Genomic DNA, 18,584 nt, shown 5'->3' with positions numbered 1-18,584 from the left:
TCAGTATTGAATATCCAAGTTTAATGGTGGCGGCGGACAGCAAAAGCACTGTCCACCACCAGTTGAATATCAGGCCCATTATCTTTTTATTTTGCCTCAAACCTCTCATAGAAATATTCAGTGTTACAGTCACCCTGGGCAACCAGCCTGGTTGAATTATCATTGTCCTTGAGTCTGTGTTTTACCTGGATAATAATCTCTACCTAACTGGTTGCAGTTGTACATTGTTATTGGGTCACAGATTACATTTTGTGGGTTTGTAAAATGGATTTTCTTGGACTTTTCAAATAATAGGGCACATTGAATGGGCCAGCTGGTCTTTTCTACCATCATCTATGATTCGATGCTATCTTCAAAGTTATATTCAAAGCTATTTTCTAGATTGCCTGTGTCAGGTCCCTTTTGCTTGTACCATAGACGTTTTGTTTCTTCTGTTGTCATTTCTCATGGGGATCTCAACCTTATTTTGTATTTTCATCATTCTATAACTTGCATGTGTAACTTTGCTCATAAAACATAAAATTGTGGTCGCAAGTTTATAAAATTAGGGGGTTACAGTACGAAAGACATGATTTTGTACTGGTTGGGAGCCTTTACCGGCAGAGCGTCTGTCCCAAGCTTCACAAATCTCGAGTCGAGTCACTGTCGTTCCGTGAAGAAATTTATTAAAGGACATCAGTGCACCTGATATCTTTGTTTCCTCCACTGTTTCTTGCTTTGCGTTGCCGAGTGTGGAGTTTTGTTCTTCTGTTTCTTTTGGTGAATTGATTTTATTAACAGCCTGGATGGTGATGTATTACCTAAACAGGTGAGCGCAGCCTGGTAGCTGGTAAAACTCATCCAAGAGATTATGGCTGAATGGGTTGGTCGCAGCTTTTGGGGGAAGTGGAAGACATCAGAGACAGCCCCTCTGTATAGAGCCTTTAGATTGGTCCTATATGAAGAGGCAAAGAAAAGAAAGAATCTTAAGTCAGCCTTACTGGGATGGGGGTTCCCAACTTAAAGGAGAAATTGGATTTATGCACAACAATCATTAAACCCACAGGGGTCTGCTTAGAATCAAGTCATAAAGATTAACAGTGCTACTCAAGTGGTCTGATCACGGAGAAGCAGCTTTCTGGAGGTGCCCGGCATAAAAGTACCTTTCTTGAATGTTTTTTTAAGGAAACATATTTCATTATTTTAATAAAAATTATCCAGAACTGTAGAAGCTTTTAGATGAAGATTAAACATATGGTGCAAGAGGGAGTTTGGGGTTTGAGTATGTTATACTTTTATTGTAATCCACCTAGATTATAGGTGGAATATAAGTATTGAAAATAAATAAAATAAATAAATAAATAAATAGTGAAACAACCCCATAACATCTCTTACCTGTGCATCACTAGAGATCTCATTAGCATGGCGACAGTCAGACCACATGAGATGACCAAGGCTGAGATATAGCACACTAAAATGGATGGGAAAAATATCCATCAGACCCATGTTGTGAACCTCTGGTAGCACTCTGTAGCTGGTTTGCTGTCATGGTTATGGTAATGCAATGGATTTGGCATATTTCAACACCATATCATTTTAACGTTAGAACAATAACCTACTAGAGTTCAGTGTTTTCTCATGATAAAGTCTTCAATGTCCTAAGACAGTGGATCCAACAAATCTGTGCTGGGGAACTACTGACCAATTAAGTTTTTCAAGATGGCCACCAGTGGACATGTATGAGTTAAGAAAGAGTATGCAAATTTATCTCATACTAAATTCATTGTGAAATCCTGAAAACCTGACTGGCTGGGGGTACCCCAGGACAGGCTTGGGAACCACTGTCCAAAAAAGATTCAAAATTTAAAAACAGAGCAGTGCAGTCCAAGCATATCGGATGCCTAGGTGAACCTTCAGCCTTATACTTCTCCCCTCCCAGGACAGCTCAAGGCCCTAACCCTCCCCCCACCCCATGTCCAGCTTCTCGTCTCAGTTTACAATATTCCAGCTTAAATTATTGTAACAGTTCAACTCGGGCTCCTTCTGTTAGTGCAGGGCCGCAGGGATCTTGGTGCAGGCATTTCCCTGGGTTAATGGCTTTTGAAAATCGTCCATTCCTGTGAATCTTTGATCTTTAAACCAGACAACATAGACCTAGCATATTTGTAACATTGCATAGGGGTGTTTTTCTTGATCACAGAGCACAAATTGGATATTTTGCACAAGACTTCATTATGTATCTGTATCCTTTTTTCCTGTCCTATGCAGGCCTTGTTACATGTGAACACAGCTGAGGATGAGGTCATGGTGAGCCCATGTTACTGCATCCGGGGGATCAGTGTCTTTTTCATGCTGTTTCATTTGTGGCTTATCTGTAGGACCAGTAATTCTCTTCTAGTTACTTTCTTCCTCCTCCCGCATAAATAACACATACATCACGTACACAGACAAAGTCGCCACCCCAAAACTACAAGCACATATGAATTTCCTGACTCAGTGATGGAAATCCATGGGTGGCTTTTCATTGAACTCACAGATTTATGTATATTAGTGGCCGGGAAACAGCAGTTCACCTGAAAGAAGTTCACCTTGATATATGCCAATTCACCACCTATGCGCTTCTGTCTAAATATATGACTATCAAAGAAGAGAGACCAAAATGATAAAGGGGATGGAACTCCTCTCGTATGAGGAAAGGCTAAAGAGGTTAGGGCTCTTCAGCTTGGGAAAGAGATGGCTGAGAGGAGATATGATTGAGGTCTGCAAAATCCTGAGTGGTGTAGAATGAGTAGAAATAAATCAATTTTTTACTCGTTCCAAAAGTACAAAGACTAGGGGGCACTCGAGAAAGTTACATGGAAATACTTTTAAAACAAATAGGAGGAAATATTTTTTCACTCAACGAATAGTTAAGCTCTGGAACTCTTTGCCAGAGGATGTGGTAACAGTGGTTAGCGTATCTGGGTTTAAAAAATGTTTTGGACAAATTCCTGGAGGAAGTCCATAGTCTGCTATTGAGACAGACATGGGAAGCAACTGCTTGCCCTGGGATTTGTAGTATGGAGTGTTACCACGATTTGAGTTTCTGCCAGGTACTTGTGACCTGGCTTGGCCACTGTTTGGAAAACAGGATACTGGGCTAGATGGACCATAGGTCTGACCGAGTATGGCAACTCTTATGTTCTTATGCATTATGACAAAGACCACTGACCATTTTAGTAGCCACCCTCTGGGCCAACTCCATCCTGTTAATATCTTTTTAAAGGTGTGGCCTCCAGAATTGTACACAATATTCTAAATGAGGTCTCCCCAGAGTCTTATACAAGGGCATCATCACCTCCTTTTTTCCTACTGGCCATTCTTCTCCCTATGCGCCCAAGCGTCCTTCTAGCTTTTACTGTTGACTTTTCTACCTGTTTGGCCTCCTTAAGATGTCACTGCTAGGCATATCCTGTTTTATTAATATAGTTCCAGTTAAAAAGCCTTTCCACTGATGTTAAACAGACTGTCATAGTTCCAATTATGTTGTGCTGTTGTTGTTTTAACACACTATAACAATTTCACTTGTACGATCCAGGTCATGAGATACCTTAGGACTCAATGACTTCTATTTTATAAGCATCGCCATGAGTAAACAGCAGCTATAGAAATGATAAGTAGTAGTAGAAGATCATATGCATGTGTAAAGAGTAATTTTAGAAAGCCACACCACATAAGATGTCATGAGTGTGTGGTGGGGTGGGTGGGGTGTGATTTGGGCAGGGCAAAACCCTACATGTATACTTTCCATTACATAAAATTACTACTACTACTACTACTATTTAACATTTCTAAAGCGCTACTAGGGTTATGCAGCACTGTACAGTTCAACATAGAAGGACAGTCCCTGCTCAAAGAGCTTACAATCTAAAGGACAAATGTACAGTTAGTCAAGTAGGGGTCATCAAATTGGGGCAGTCTAGATTTCCTGAAAGGTATAGAGGTTAGGTGCCGAAAGCAACACTGAAGAGGTGGGCTTTGAGTAAGGATTTGAAGATGGGTAGGGAGGGGGCTTGGCGTAAAGGCTCAGGAAGTTTATTCCAAGCATAAGGTGAGGCGAGGCAGAATGGGCAGAGCCTGGAGTTGGCGGTGGTGGAGAAGGGTACTGAGAGGAGGGATTTGTCCTGTGAGCGGAGGTTTCGGACGGGAACGTAAGGGGAGATGAGGGTAGAGAGGTAATGAGGGGCTGCATACTGATTGCATTTGTAGGTAAGAAGGAGAACCTTGAACTGAATGCGGTATCTGATCAGAAGCCAGTGAAGTGACCTAAGGAGAGGGGTAATATAAGTATATCGGTTCTGGCGGAATATAAGACGTGCAGCAGAGTTCTGAACGGATTGAAGGGGGGATAGGTGGTTAAGTGGGAGGCCAGTGAGGAGTAGGTTGCAGTAGTCACAACTATGGGCAAGAATATTCCCATCTGGTTATAGACCAGCTCAGAGGCACGCATATTTTTAAAAAGTGCTTGTTTTGGCCAAAGCTTTATACAAAGGATTAAGGTGTCACTCTCCTTAATCCCCTGTTATTTATTTCTGCCTCTGTAATAGAGAGGTGTGGTAGCCGTGTTAGTCCACTCTTAAAGGTTATCAATAGAAATCAAACAAAATAAAACATGGAAAAGAAAATAAGATGATACCTTTTTTATTGGACATAATACATTTCTTGATTAGCTTTCGAAGGTTGCCCTTCTTCGTCAGATCGGAAATAAGCAAATGTGTTAGCAGATAGTATATATAAGAGAAACATCAAAGCATTACTTTGACAGTCTGACAGAGTGGGAGGGTGGGGGTATGCATGGGGACATCAAAGCATTTCATTGATATTCTAACAGGATGGGTGTTGGTAGGTGAGAGGAGGATAATAAACAGAGAAATAAACAGAGAAATACAGCTTTATGGTTTATAATGGGTTAGAAAACCCAGATCCTTATTAAGTCCTGTTTGTTGGTTGTCAAAATATTCAATCATTCTTATGTCAAAGGTCTTACTTTCCTGTATTGTTTTAAAATTACCTTTCAGTATTCTTACTGTGAAATCACTGGTGCAGTGATCTGGTCTTGTAAAGTGTAAAAAATGTAAGGAAGAATGCTATATTGGAGAAACAAGTCAGATGCTTAAGACAAGATTCAATCTGCACAGACATCACATGAAAATAGCCGGTGCCAGTCATGCCCCCACCCCTGTGGGCCAACACTTTACAAGACCAGATCACTGCACCAGTGATTTCACAGTAAGAATACTGAAAGGTAATTTTAAAACAATACAGGAACGTAAGACCTTTGAAATAAGAATGATTGAATATTTTGACACCCAACAAACAGGACTTAATGAGGATCTGGGTTTTCTAACCCATTATAAACCATAATGCTGTATTTCTCTGTTTATTACCATCCTCCCACCTACCAACACCCATCCTGTTAGAATATCAATGAAATGCTTTGATGTCCTCATGCATACCCCCACCCTCCCACTCTGTCAGACTGTCAAAGTAATGCTTTGATGTTTCTCTTATATATACTATCTGCTAACACATTTGCTTATTTCCGATCTGACGAAGAAGGGCAACCTTCAAAAGCTAATCAAGAAATACCGATACCCCTCTCCTTCTGCTCAACCAGACCTAAACTGATCTTGGTCCCACCCCACAAAATGACTGGCACTGGACCTCCCCCCCCCCCTACTTCTGACAGTTCTGACCCCCCTCCAAACTTTAAAAATGCCTTGGTATCAAGAGTACTTCTCCACTCGACCCCCCTCCTCCTTTATAAAAGAAATCCCCAGTAACTAGGACACCCTGCCACCCAGTGGCGTAGCCAGACCTGACATTTTGGGTGGGCCCAGAGCTGATATGGATGGGCACTAGGTGTGAGTAGTACAGATTGTGGATCCTGCATAGTCAATGCCAACTGAAAGCCATGTCTTTTTCAGAAACACAGATACGCCCTAATCCACTATAGAATAAGTAATCATAAACTTTCTATTTAGACAAAAATTAAACTGAACCCCCAAGATGCCAGACTCTGCATACAATGCAACGCAACAGAAACAGAAAATGTCCCCTAGTACTGTGCAAAATATAAAGACAGCAGATGTAAATTTGAAAAAAAACTAACAAATACCAATCACCACTTTACAAAGGCAATTTGCTTGCTGTACAGCAGTGCAGAGCAGACGCAAGGCGCTTCGCCAATTTTTTTTTTAAAGCTGGGTGCTGGAGAAGAGGGTCGTCTGACAGTCGAAGTAGCTGGTGCGGACCGCCCCGCCCTTGGTAAGAGCATGTTGGCTGGGCGGGCCTGGAGGGAAAGTGGGTGGGCCTGGGCCCATCCAGGCCCGCCCATGGCTATGCCCCTGCTACCACCCATTACCCCTCCCTCCCCCCAACTAAAAAACAAACAAAAGGTGTCTAGTGGCATCTGTCCCCCCCTCCCCCTGACTTGATGATTTATTTTTTAAGTCCCTAGTGGGTACCCTCTAACCCCTTGCTCAGGGCTCCCTCCCAGTTCCATACTTTAAACAAGGCAGGAGCAATGCCTGCTCACTCCTACCTTGGTGCTGTCTTCTTTAATAAAGCGGGCCCCACACAGTGCATCCTGGGATGCATTAGGCGGAGCCAGTCTGCCATATTTGCTACTAGATGTTATAGAAAACTGCAGTCCCAGGTCATGCTAATTTGCTGTGCTCCTTATGAAACTTTTTGTTGGCTGTGAGGAAAATAATGGTCTGAAACAGACTGAATTGAAACAATGATAAAGCTTACCTTCTAATGCCCAGAGGTAGTACTTGACCACGTTAACAACCTCTTCCTTGTCTTCAGCCAAGACGATGCCAAACCCAGCAAGCATGAGGGCAAAATCATCACCGATACTGTCCTGGATCCTCTGCATAGTGGGAAGGAAAAAAACCAGCACCAGCAGCGCTACCTGACAAAAGGATACAAGAGTCAGCAGTGTGTCACCAAAAACAAGGGAGCACTATGCCACATATAACCAAACAAACCCTCCTGTTTTCCCCTTACAGGGCCGACTAGAGGGATAGTGGCGCCCTGAGCCAACTTGGATTGGGCGCTGTTCACCTCCCCCCCCCCCCAACTGCATCACTTCCAGTGTCCCCTCCTTCCTCCTGCCCCCCTGCAGCTTTAGCATCTCTACCCCCCCCCCCCCCCGGTCCAATCTCTCTTTCACCCTTGTCGGTCCCCCTCCCTGTGAGTCTGGCTCTGCTCCCTCATCTTTCTCACTCCCCTGCAGTCCTGCAAAGTTTACGTTAGTTGCCGGTGGCGGCAGCAGCAACAACATGACAAGTTGTCTTCAGCCAGTCCCTGGGTCTTCCCTCTGCTGCTTCCCATCCATAGGAAATTGCATCAGAGGGAGTGAGAGAGGTGAGGGAGCAATGTTGGACCTGCGGGAATGGGGAAGAGAGAAGGGGGAGAGAGCGGACCAGAGAGGAAGGGGGGAAGAAAAAGCTTAACTTGCAGACCAAACGAAGTCCGAGGCTGGGTATTTTAGTGCCCTTAATCCTCAGTGCCTCACCTGGTCCAGTGATTAAGCCAGCCCTGTCCCCTATACACTAACATTCAATAGGAGATAACTGTATAGGAGATGGTCCTAGTCAGTTATCTTCCGCTAAACCAGGTGATCCCAGGATTTTCAGCGGCACATAATCAGATAGTGCCACTGAAAATCCAAGAAGACTGCCGCAGTGGTCGGGGGCACAGTCGGGCGGATCCTGAAATTATCCGGGCACTGCCAAAATTCAGTGCTGGTGTCCAGATAACCATCTAGGTAAACAGGAATGTCCTAGAATGTCTGGATAGCTATGCTGAATATTGTTCTGTCAGCCACGCAAGACCTGGGATATTCAGCATTGATGCTCTGATTAGGCAAAGCATTGAATACTTGGGTCAAATTCTGCCCGTAGTGGTCAGCACCTTAAAAATCAGTCACCATAGTGGGCTGAAAATCGAGTCTTACATCTTTTTTTTTTTATGTTTATTAATCCTTTATAATAAAAAGCACCTCCAACATTCTGAAGCTGACTCCGTGGCACTTAAATCTTGAGCCATTCGTGCTCTCCATCTGATGAATTGACGTCGGTACTTCCTGGTACGTCACCAGTGACACTAACCAACCACAAGAAAGCAACACGCCCCAAACAGCGTGCCTGAACGTCAACGACAAACAACTGCCGTGAAGAACAGCGCCGGTACAGCACAGAAAACAACCTCAATGACACACTAGAAAACAGCCCCCCCCCCCCCCCGGTGCTCTGTCACTCGCCCCTCCCGAGATGCCAATGGACCACGTCCCCCGGCAACAGACACCCTCATCCAACTTCGGACACCCGCCCTCTACTCTCATACTTCGGACCTCTCCCTCCTCCCCGACAGACTCCCTCCCGAATCGGCGTTAAATTCATCCATACTCTCCACTCTCCCGTCACGACACGCCTCCGGACGTAGAGAACTCCACCCTCTCCCCCCGCGCTCAAGGGTCGTCGCCCCTCCGTAACACCCTACCTCACACTTGCAGGCACCCTCCATCGACGGCATTACGGCGAATGGCATCAGCAGTCCAAAGAGTCCCGAGTCTACACGTAACAATGACGATGAAGATGAATCCCCCCTCCCCCCACACAAAACAAATACACACAGACCCACCTCCAAAACCCCTGCAAAACCCTCTAAGTTCAAAAAAACACTTCCTCCAACTTTGACAGCACAACACACAACAACACACAACAAAAAAGAGCCAGCAACAACACAGACACAACCCACTCCACCCCTCAACAAACGCTGACCCCACTCCAACCAACTTCACATTTCACCAACCCATGGACCCCCCCCCCCCCCCCGTCATTTACAGACACAAGCACACACAATACATCCCTCCTCCCCCCCCCAAAAAAAAAACCAACACCCACCTCCAAAACCATTGCAAAACCCTCTAAGTTCAAAAACAATTCCTCCTACTTTGACAGAACAACACACAAAAAAAGGAGCCAGCAACAACACAGACACAACCCACTCCACCCCTCAACAAATGCTGACCCCCCCTCCAACCACCCTCACATTTCACCAACCCACGCCCCCCTCCCTGTAATTGACAGACACAAATACACAAACACAATACCACAGAAACACACACATTCCACTCCAAACTCCCTGCAACAGTAACCACCCTCAAAGCCACACACCACTTCATCCCACTTTAACAACACAACACAATTATACTAAAAATCCCTTTCAAAACATTCATTGCAGAAAGAAATACCTTGCTACCGCCCGTTTCATTGCTCTCAGAAACGGGCTTTTTTACTAGTGATTTGATAAATTGCCAAGTCCTGGGAAATCTCATATATAAGCAATTTACAAAATATTACAAATACAGTGCAATTTGCTTAAGTGCAAGGGTCTGGGACCAAAGAAATACATGCAGTTAACCGGAGCGTGCAGTTAACAGTTGTCACCCAAAGAAGCTTGACATCTGATAAACATATGTACAGTACTGTTTATTATACGTACAGTATACAGTCTCCATTAACTGATAAGTACATAAGTAATGCCATACTAGGAAAAGACCAAAGGCCCATTGAGCCCAGCATCCTGTCCCCGACAGCGGTCAATCCAGGTCAAGGGGACCTGACAAGCTTCCCAAACATACAAACATTCTATACATGTTATTCACGAAATTGTGGATTTTTCCCAAGTCCATTTAGTAGCGGTCTATGGACTTGTCCTTTAGGGAAACCGTCCAACCCCTTTTTAAACTCTGCCAAGCTAACCGCCTTCACCACGTTCTCCGGCAACGAATTCCAGAGTTTTTTTTTTTTGTTGTTGTTCAATCATTTTTATTAATTTAATTACGTGTTGGGTGAAGAAAAATGTTCTCCTATTTGTTTTAAATTTACTACACTGCAGTTTCATCGCATGCCCCCTAGTCCTAGTATTTTTGGAAAGTGTGAACAGACGCTTCACATCCACCTGTTCCACTCCACTCATTATTTTATATACCTCTATCATGTCTCCCCTCAGCCATCTCTTCTCCAAGCTGAAAAGCCCTAGCCTCCTTAGTCTTTCTTCATAGGGAAATCGTCTCATCCCCGCTATCATTTTCGTTGCCCTTCGCTGCACCTTTTCCAATTACACTATATCTTTCTTGAGATGCGGTGACCAGTATTGGACACAATACTCAAGGTGCGGTCGCACCATGGAGTGATACAATGGCATTATAACATCCTCACACCTGTTTCCTATACCTTTCCTAATAATACCCAACATTCTATTCGCTTTCCTAGCCGCAGCAGCACACTGAGCAGAAGATTTCAGTGTATTATCAATGATGACACCCAGATCCCTTTCTTGGTCCGTAACTCCTAACGTGGAACCTTGCATGACATAGCTATAATTCGGGCTCTTTTTTCCCACATGCATCACCTCACTTGCTCACATTAAATGTCATCTGCCATTTAGCTGCCCAGTCTCCCAGTCTCATAAGGTCCGCTTGTAATTTTTCACAATCCTCTTGCGAGTTAACGACTTTGATGTTAGGCTTACTTGAAGTGATCAGTCATAGTCCTCTGTACACTCTTGTGTCTGAGTTCCATAGACTACTTCTGCCAGACGGTAAAAACTGTCATAGCACTGACATCCAGTGGCCTCCAGATAGGCCCGCACGGTGTTGAGACTCTCCAGCGCTCTTGCAAAACTGACAGGTGGTTGTTGAATTTTGTCAGCATGTGCCTCGCTGCTCATTTCATCATCTGTTTCACCATCAGCCGTTGCCTGCGTGTAGGCATATATCTGGACATCAGTGCTGTCATCAGTTGTTTGTAGATCATAATCAACAGCTACGTAGTGATGAAACTCCTCTTCAGTAACACCGGCTGGGATGTCAATAGCCTGTTCATCTGACGCGTTTGCAACAGCTGCATCTGTTTCATCCCTCTCCACATCCCTAACAAAGCTTGCCCGCTTCTAGCAGTTCACAATGGTTGCCTGTGTAACATGATTCCAGGCTTCTTTCTGCATATGTAGGGAATCCAACAGTGATAGATTACAAGCCAGTTCAACAGCACGTTTATCCTTGCCAGTCTGGTCATCCATAATGCTCATCAGACGACGCAGCACAAGAGCCCAAAAATGTTGTTTAAAATTGGCTATTATGCCCTGATCCATAGGTTGGATCAGAGAGGTAATGTTTGGTGGCAGGAAGACCACCTTGATGTTAGACAGACTGACATCATCCCTGTGTGCAGCACAATTATCACAAAGCAACAAAATCTGACGCTTTTGTGCCCGCATTCTAGTGTCTAACTTCTTTAGCCACTGCTTCCAAATTTCCCCAGTCATCCATGAATTTGCATTAGCCTCATATGACACAGGAAGTCGCTTAACATTCTTGAAGCAATTGGGGCCATTTGCTCTTTCCAATGACGAGTGGTTCCAACTTCTCACTTCCATCCATATTGCAGCAAAGGAGAATCGTCAGTCGGTCCTTCGATGTTTTACCTCCTGTAGTTTTGACTTGTTTGAATGCAAGTGTTCCATCAGGAATCACTTGCCAGTAGAGACCTTTTTCGTCAGCCTTGAAAATGTCACAAGGTGCAAACTCGTTCAAGATGATAGGAAGAACTGAAACAACCCAATTTTCAGCACCAAAGTCATCAGCGTCTTGTTTTTCACCATGCTGTTTCTTGAATTTTATGTTGTTCCTCTCCTTCCATCTTTCCAACCATCCAACAGTGGCTTTGAATTCAGTTAGTCCAAGACTTTCAGCTAGCTGATTAGCTTTCTCCATAAGCAGTGGACCACTGACATGAAGCTGTCTGCTCTTGACTTGAGAAAACCACCGAAGAAGAGCATCTTTAACCTCCTCAGCTTTTCCCGCCCTTTTTCATTTCCGGTGTGGATTTGTATTGTTTTGCCAGTCTTCCAGAAGCTGGTCTTTCTGCTTCAAGATACATGAAATTTGACTGGGATTGACACCATATTCTTTAGCAATAGATGCTTGACTTTGTTTTCTAATTTTTTAAGAACTTCTATTTGTTCAGCCAGTGTTAAAGTCTTACAGTTGCGTGACAACGACGACTCCAGTGTACACTCTAACAACATTCTTTTGCTTATTTTGCCTGTGGTAGTTAAAGGGGCGGTAAATTTGAAATCTCGTTGGTTGTCACGCGACATTCGGCTTCCATATGCGCACGCTTATGCGGAATCTTTCCTGCAAAGGAGCGGTCTTAAACCATGCATATAAGTGAAGTTTGTCCCCATAGAAATTGATGGCGCCAAAAACGGGACTGAAGTACGGCATGCAGTTAAACAGAGCATGCGCTTATCTGACGTGCACTTAAATGGAGTGCACTGTACATAAAAAGAAAACAGAATGCCATTAACTGACAAAATAGATCCCAGGTACACCAGAAAACAGACACACCCAAAATTAACTTTAGAAAGCTATGGAAAGCAGAGGAGCTGTGTTTTGCAAGGATTGCAACCATTTTAGACTAGATTGAGGGAGCCCCGCATATGCGATATTACAGTAAAACAATAAGGCTCCTGTTTACTAAGATGTGCTAGCATTTTTAGTGTGCGCTAAACGCTAGAGTCACCCATATGTTCCTATGGGCGACTTAGAATTTAGTGCGTTCTAATCATTAGTGTGCACTAAAAACACTAGTGCGTCCTTAGCACAGCTTAGTAAACAGAGCCCTAAAAGATCACAACATACATATAGGTATTTTAATGATCAGTGCTTAAAGTAGGCACCAAATTTAGTTAGGTTTTTAGGATAGCTTAATGGAGTATCTGATAGATGAGGATCTTAAAAAATTAAAGAACAATGAGAAAAGACAGAACAAGTTATAAGCTATCATTCAACTTCCCGTCCTCATACTTTGATACAGCTTTGGGCTCACTGATGTGCCTCATAAAAACCCTGAAATATTGGATGCATGAAATTGAAAACTCTTTCATGCTTACTATGATCTGGAAGAGATATGAGTTGTACAGACATATATGGAGCCACCATCCAGGCATACTTAAACAGTACCCACAGATCGAGAAGTGCTGAATTAGGAAAGTGAATGGTCAAATTCACTAGGAATTCTATCTATGGCACCTAGCATTATGTGCTATTTCTGCCCCAGTTTTTCAGTGCAGAAAAGTATTATAACGGAAAGTAAGGCACTGAAACAGCCTAAAAATGGCAGATCCACATGAACTACACTTACACGCCCTGTTACAGAAGATAATCTAAGTATTTCCACGCAGATCTGAAAGGGGAGTGAAACAATGTGAAGGACATGGGCGGGTCAGAGGCATTCCCTTAAAATGCATGCAGTGCTCTAGCATACTTAGGACGGGTCGGTCCGCCCCAGGTGCTGGCAGCGAGGGGGTGCGCGGAGCAGTCGTGCACTGTTGGCTCTGCCAGTCCCCTGCCCCAGAACAGGAAGTTAGAGGGGACCGGGGAATGCTTTGAGGAGGGTATGCGTGCACTGCCCGGGGGGGGGGGGGGGGGGATGCTCCGCCCCGGGTGCCATATAAGGTAGATATGCCTCTGGTGCAGTGTTAAAAAATTCAAGGGAGTCGCGCCCAACTTGCACACTGGGATTTACACCTGGTTTCAGTTTTATTTTTTTATTTATTTGTTGCATTTGTATCCCACATTTTCCCACCTATTTGCAGGCTCAATGTGGCTTACATTGTGCCGAAGTGGCGATCGCCGTTTCCGGGTTGAGAAATACAAAGTGATATTGCATTAGGGTTCATAAATGATAAGGTAAATTACAAAGTAGTTTTGCATTAAAGTTCATAAATGATAGAGTAGATTATAGAGTAATTTAGATAGTCAAATATAGAAAGTTCATATCCTGCATGAGAAGTAGAGCGGGAGTGAGTAATGCGTAGCGGTTATTAGTGGCTGCGTAAATGAAGCAGTCAAGTGTAGAGAGTTCCGTTTTGTCTAGTTGGTGAAGTTTTGTTTTCTAGTATTTAGGATGGATCATTGTGGTATGCTTTTTTGAACAGGTTGGTTTTCAGTAGTTTTCAGAAGATTGTTAGGTCATTCACTGTTTTTATAACATTTGGTAGTGCGTTCCATAGTTGCGTGCTTATATAGGAGAAACTGGATGCATATGTTGATTTGTATTTAAGTCCTTTGCAACTGGGGTAGTGTAGGTTCAAGAATGTGCGTGCTGACCTTTTTGTGTTCTGGGTTGGCAGGTCTATGAGGTCTGACATATAGATAGGGGCTTCACCGTGAATGATTTTATGGACCAGTTGTTGTAATCCTTGCGTTAAAAGTTGGACACGGATTCTGGCGCTACACGCTATTCTGTAAAGGATGCCCAACCCAGAGCACCCTTTTTAGAATACCATTCAGCACCAATTTTTATCAGTGATGAATTTTGTGCACCATTTACTGAACCTAAACAACCCAAATAACTGTTCTGAAGAGCAAAGGTAATGAGTGAGAATCTATCAGCACATCCACAGAAGAGAAGCAACAAAATCTGCATTAAAAAAAAGGTTAAGAAAGACAAGCTATGTACAAAGTTAGACCAGGTCCATTCCAGGGATGGTCCCCTGGATTCTATTATATAGTGTGCCGAGTAGCGCATGTTAAATTGTGCGTATGGCCAATGTATGCGAGATACTCAATTTCTTAACGAGCCTTTTAGTGTTGATAATTGGCTCATAACGACCAATTAGCAACACTAATTGGCAAAAATTGGAATTTACACACCATCTTTTTAAGCATACTCTAAAAAGAGGCGTGTGAATTCCAGCACATGTAGCCAAAAAGGGGAAGGGAAATGGGACTTGATATACTGCCTTTCTGTGGTATTTTACAACTGCATTCAAAGCAGTTTACATATAATCAGGTACTTATTTTGTACCAGGGGCAATGGAGGGTTAAGTGACTTGTCCAGAGTCACAAGGCGCTGCAGTAGGAATCGAACTCAGTTCCCCAGGATCAAAATCCACTGCACTAACCACTAGGCTACTCCTCCGCTCCATGGCATGGCAATGGGAGGAGTGTAGGCATGTCAGGGCAACCAATCAAATCTATGTGTGTGATTATAGAATTCAGGGGAGTGGGCCTAGATTTAGGCATAAGCATTTACACCAGCATGTCACTGGCATAAAGGGCTGTGCCTAAACCTAGGCACGTCCATCCAGCCTATGCGCTATTCTATAAATCACATGTAGACGCGGCTTATAGAATACCACTAAGTGTGTAAATTGGATGCACCTAGATTTTAGTCGCCATGTAAAGAGTCTAGCCCAGTATGTGCAAAACTAGCCCAGTTAGAGATATTACCCCATCAAAAAATAACGGTTCAATACACATCTTTGGTAATGAACCACTGAAGAGTAAAGGGTCACTGGATGTTATATACTGCCTTTCTGTGGTACAACCAAAGTGGTTTACATTTATTATATACATTTATTTTCTCTGTCCCTAGAGGGCTCAGAATAAGTTTTAGTACCTAAGGCAATGGGGGGGGGGGGGGGGGGGGGGGGGGGGGGGGGGGGGGGTTAGGTGACTTGCCCAGAGTCACAAGGAGCTGCAGTGGGATTCCAGTCCAGTTCCCCAGGGTCTCAGTCCACTGCATTATTAGACTACTCCTCCACTTAAAATTTAGACAAAGGGGAGAGAGAGAATGGGAAAAGCTGCCTCTCCCTCTTACAGACCACATGGGTATAGGGAGGGAGGAGGCAAAAGGGAGTGTTTGTTTCCCTTCTATCCCACTTTATATAAGGCAATTCTCATTGCCTATTAGTACCTGCTTCATAGAAAGCTCTGACGGGTAATGCAAAAAATTATCCCCCCCCCCCCCTTGAAGAAATTCCTCTCTATGCTCATGATACCTTTGTTCTCCGATTTCCAGTATGGAGTGAGGGGAAAATAAGCATGAAGATATCCAAACATGATCAAAGGGGTTTCTTCCATTCTGTAGCTATGACTTACCTGATAGACTACTATTGTAGCAACGGTGGCAGAGAGGACAAGTGTCATGGGCAACTGGAAACCTAAAATCAAGAGCAACAAAGAAAAATAAAGATGGATTTTCAGGTTTAACGCAAGGAGAGGAGTAAGAAAGCCCCATTGTGAGGTTACTGTCCTCTTAACCTACAAATATACGGCCCAATTTATACACCCCCCCCCCCCCAAAAAAAAAAAAAAAACCCATGAATTTTACATCTATATGTACCTTTATAAAACAGGCACAGATTGATTGATCGACTGGGATTTATTAACCATCTTTACAAAGAGATTCACACCTGAGGTGGTGCAAAGCAGGTACAGTTTAACATAAAACTTACAGTTTTGTTAACAGCATAATTAATAGTAAAACGGCCAAATAAAAACATAAATACAATAAATGAGGTAAACTTGAAACAGTATAATGAAACCTAGTAATAGGACTACCAAGAAACAGTATCAAAAATACACACATTTAACAGCACTGAAATTCAAACAACAGAGATATAATACAATATCAGCATAATACTAATGTAATATCCAATAGTCAGTTGAGATAAATAGATGGGTGGCTAAACTCAAGGCAAATTCTTTGTACAGTTAAATATAATATAAGGAACTGATCTAAGTTACACAGTGTGTGAAGCAAGCTAGTCCAGGTGCAGAATGAGTGTATAGTCAGTCACCCTATGTATTATAGGCTTGGGAAAAGGCTTTTAGTTGTGTGGATCCCATATTAAACTTCATAATTTAGTTTGTGGATCCCATATTAAACTTCATAATTTCAGGGACCCCCAGTTCATCCACAATACTCTTTCCAGACACCCTGCCTTTCAGCATCAAGACTGTCCCCGCTAGCCCTCTACATCTCCTGTCCCCACCTGTCTATCTCCCCTCCCCCCACACTCACACACAGCTACCTGTGATTCCAACCCTTACACCTGCAGTTTATTCTGCCCCCTACAGCTACCAAACTGCTTCCCACCATCTCCTGAGCCATTGCTGATCTCATCGCTATAGCAGACTCTGTATTTTACAAGAGTACACAAATGCTGGCACACACACATTTATGCAGCTGTGTGTGCATGTATTTCACACGTGTTCTCGCATATTTTAGAAAATATTCAAGTATATCAAATCTCTGCCCCAGGGAATACCCACACGGGGAGAATGTACACACGTGTCATCTTTTTGGCACATGTACTTATGTATGCAACTTTACAAAAAAAAAAAAACATTTCCACACAGAAACGTAGAAAAATGAAGGCAGATGAAGACCTTATGGCCTGTCCAGCCAATCCAAGTGGAAAAAAAATAGCATCGAGAGCCTTCAAAATTGGGACTGGTCTTTAATTCATGGACCTGACACAGGCCGTGTTTTGGCGTACAGTGCATCCGTCAGGGATCACCTGAGGAAATAAACACAGATAACAATAAACCCAATGCAAGGGTTAAAACTAATACAAGGATGTGACAAAACAATGGGTTTTAAGCCTGTAAACTGTATTATTTCTTGAAGTGTATTTCTCTAGTTTGACCAGCAGGTGGTGCATGTTTATGTTTAAAGCTATTACAGAGAAATGACTGTTCCTTCTTTAATCAACACAGGTAAGAGGTAACCTGCAGTTATGTGGCCAGCTACTTTTAAAACTTGTTGCTCTGGGCTCTGATTGGCCCAGGAGCTCAATTCATCTAGGATGTACAGTTTTTTTCCCCTCAGCCTTAGCCAGGGAGAAAATAGAGATCTGTTTGCTAAGGCCTTGTGAACAGTTATATTTAATAACATGTGAGCAGCTATATTATCTGTATTCTCCAGGCACTATTCAGGTAGTGAACAAATGTTTAGTTTTATAATTGATCCATATTCATTTACTTGTTACTGTTTGCACCTTTTCAGTTCATTGTTATAATTTTTCATTAAAATAAACATTTTTAGCTTATTGCCTCTGCTTGTCTGGACTGACTAAGAATCCTGGTGGCTTATGTGTTGGGTCTGTGTGGGTGCTTTCCAAAAACTGTGGGACCACTGAGAGTGTGGCCCCAGTAACCTAGGAATCACTGGGGATAATTTGAGAGGAGACTCGCCCAGAGGCAGTTGGGACCCAGTCAGTGGGAGGAGAGTGTAGAGCACAAGCAGCAGGTGCAGGAGGACCTGAGCTGTGTTGGGGATAAACCCTCTAAGTGGCTGCGGGGTAGCCCCAGGCGGGGTGGCTAGGCATTTTGTAACAAAGGACTAAGGGAATCTTCCCTTATAGCACTCTCGGTCAGCGTTCTCTAAAGAAAAGGTGGTAAACCAAAAGCCTTGATGTAGGTGCTGTGTGCCGAAACATGGTCTGTGTCAGGACTATGAATTATTTATTTTATTTATTTGTTACATTTGTATCCCACATTTTCCCACCTATTAGACCAGTCCCAAGTTTAAAGGCTGTTGGTGCTGGTTCTTTCGTTTGTGTGCTGTGTTCTTTGACCCTCTCCAAGTTGCCATGCTATCCAGTCTGCCCAACCATACCATCTACTATCGCTTCCTCTCCCTTAGCGATCCTATGTATTTGTCCAAATCTTTGTAAGATAACATAGTAACATA

General features: G+C 43.3%; 1 protein-coding gene across 5 annotated transcripts in view; it reads right to left on the bottom strand.

Annotated features, from left to right (window-relative positions):
- STRA6 (stimulated by retinoic acid 6) overlaps positions 1 to 18,584 on the bottom strand; it is a 206,980-nt gene that overhangs the window by 24,090 nt on the left and 164,306 nt on the right. For all 5 annotated transcript variants that reach the window (XM_030187036.1, XM_030187047.1, XM_030187029.1 and 2 more), the window contains 4 exons: positions 15,986 to 16,047; positions 6,775 to 6,937; positions 1,375 to 1,450; positions 801 to 934 (listed from right to left, as the gene is read on the bottom strand). In XM_030187036.1, the coding sequence (XP_030042896.1) occupies positions 801 to 934; positions 1,375 to 1,450; positions 6,775 to 6,937; positions 15,986 to 16,047 (435 nt within the window). The remainder of the gene's footprint in view (positions 1 to 800; positions 935 to 1,374; positions 1,451 to 6,774; positions 6,938 to 15,985; positions 16,048 to 18,584) is intronic.

Source organism: Microcaecilia unicolor, chromosome 1 (genome assembly GCF_901765095.1).
Source record: "Microcaecilia unicolor chromosome 1, aMicUni1.1, whole genome shotgun sequence".
In the NCBI taxonomy this organism is placed as follows: Eukaryota; Metazoa; Chordata; class Amphibia; order Gymnophiona; family Siphonopidae; genus Microcaecilia; species Microcaecilia unicolor.
Note: the sequence above shows the minus strand (reverse complement) of the source record. Positions and strands in the feature narration are given on the sequence as shown.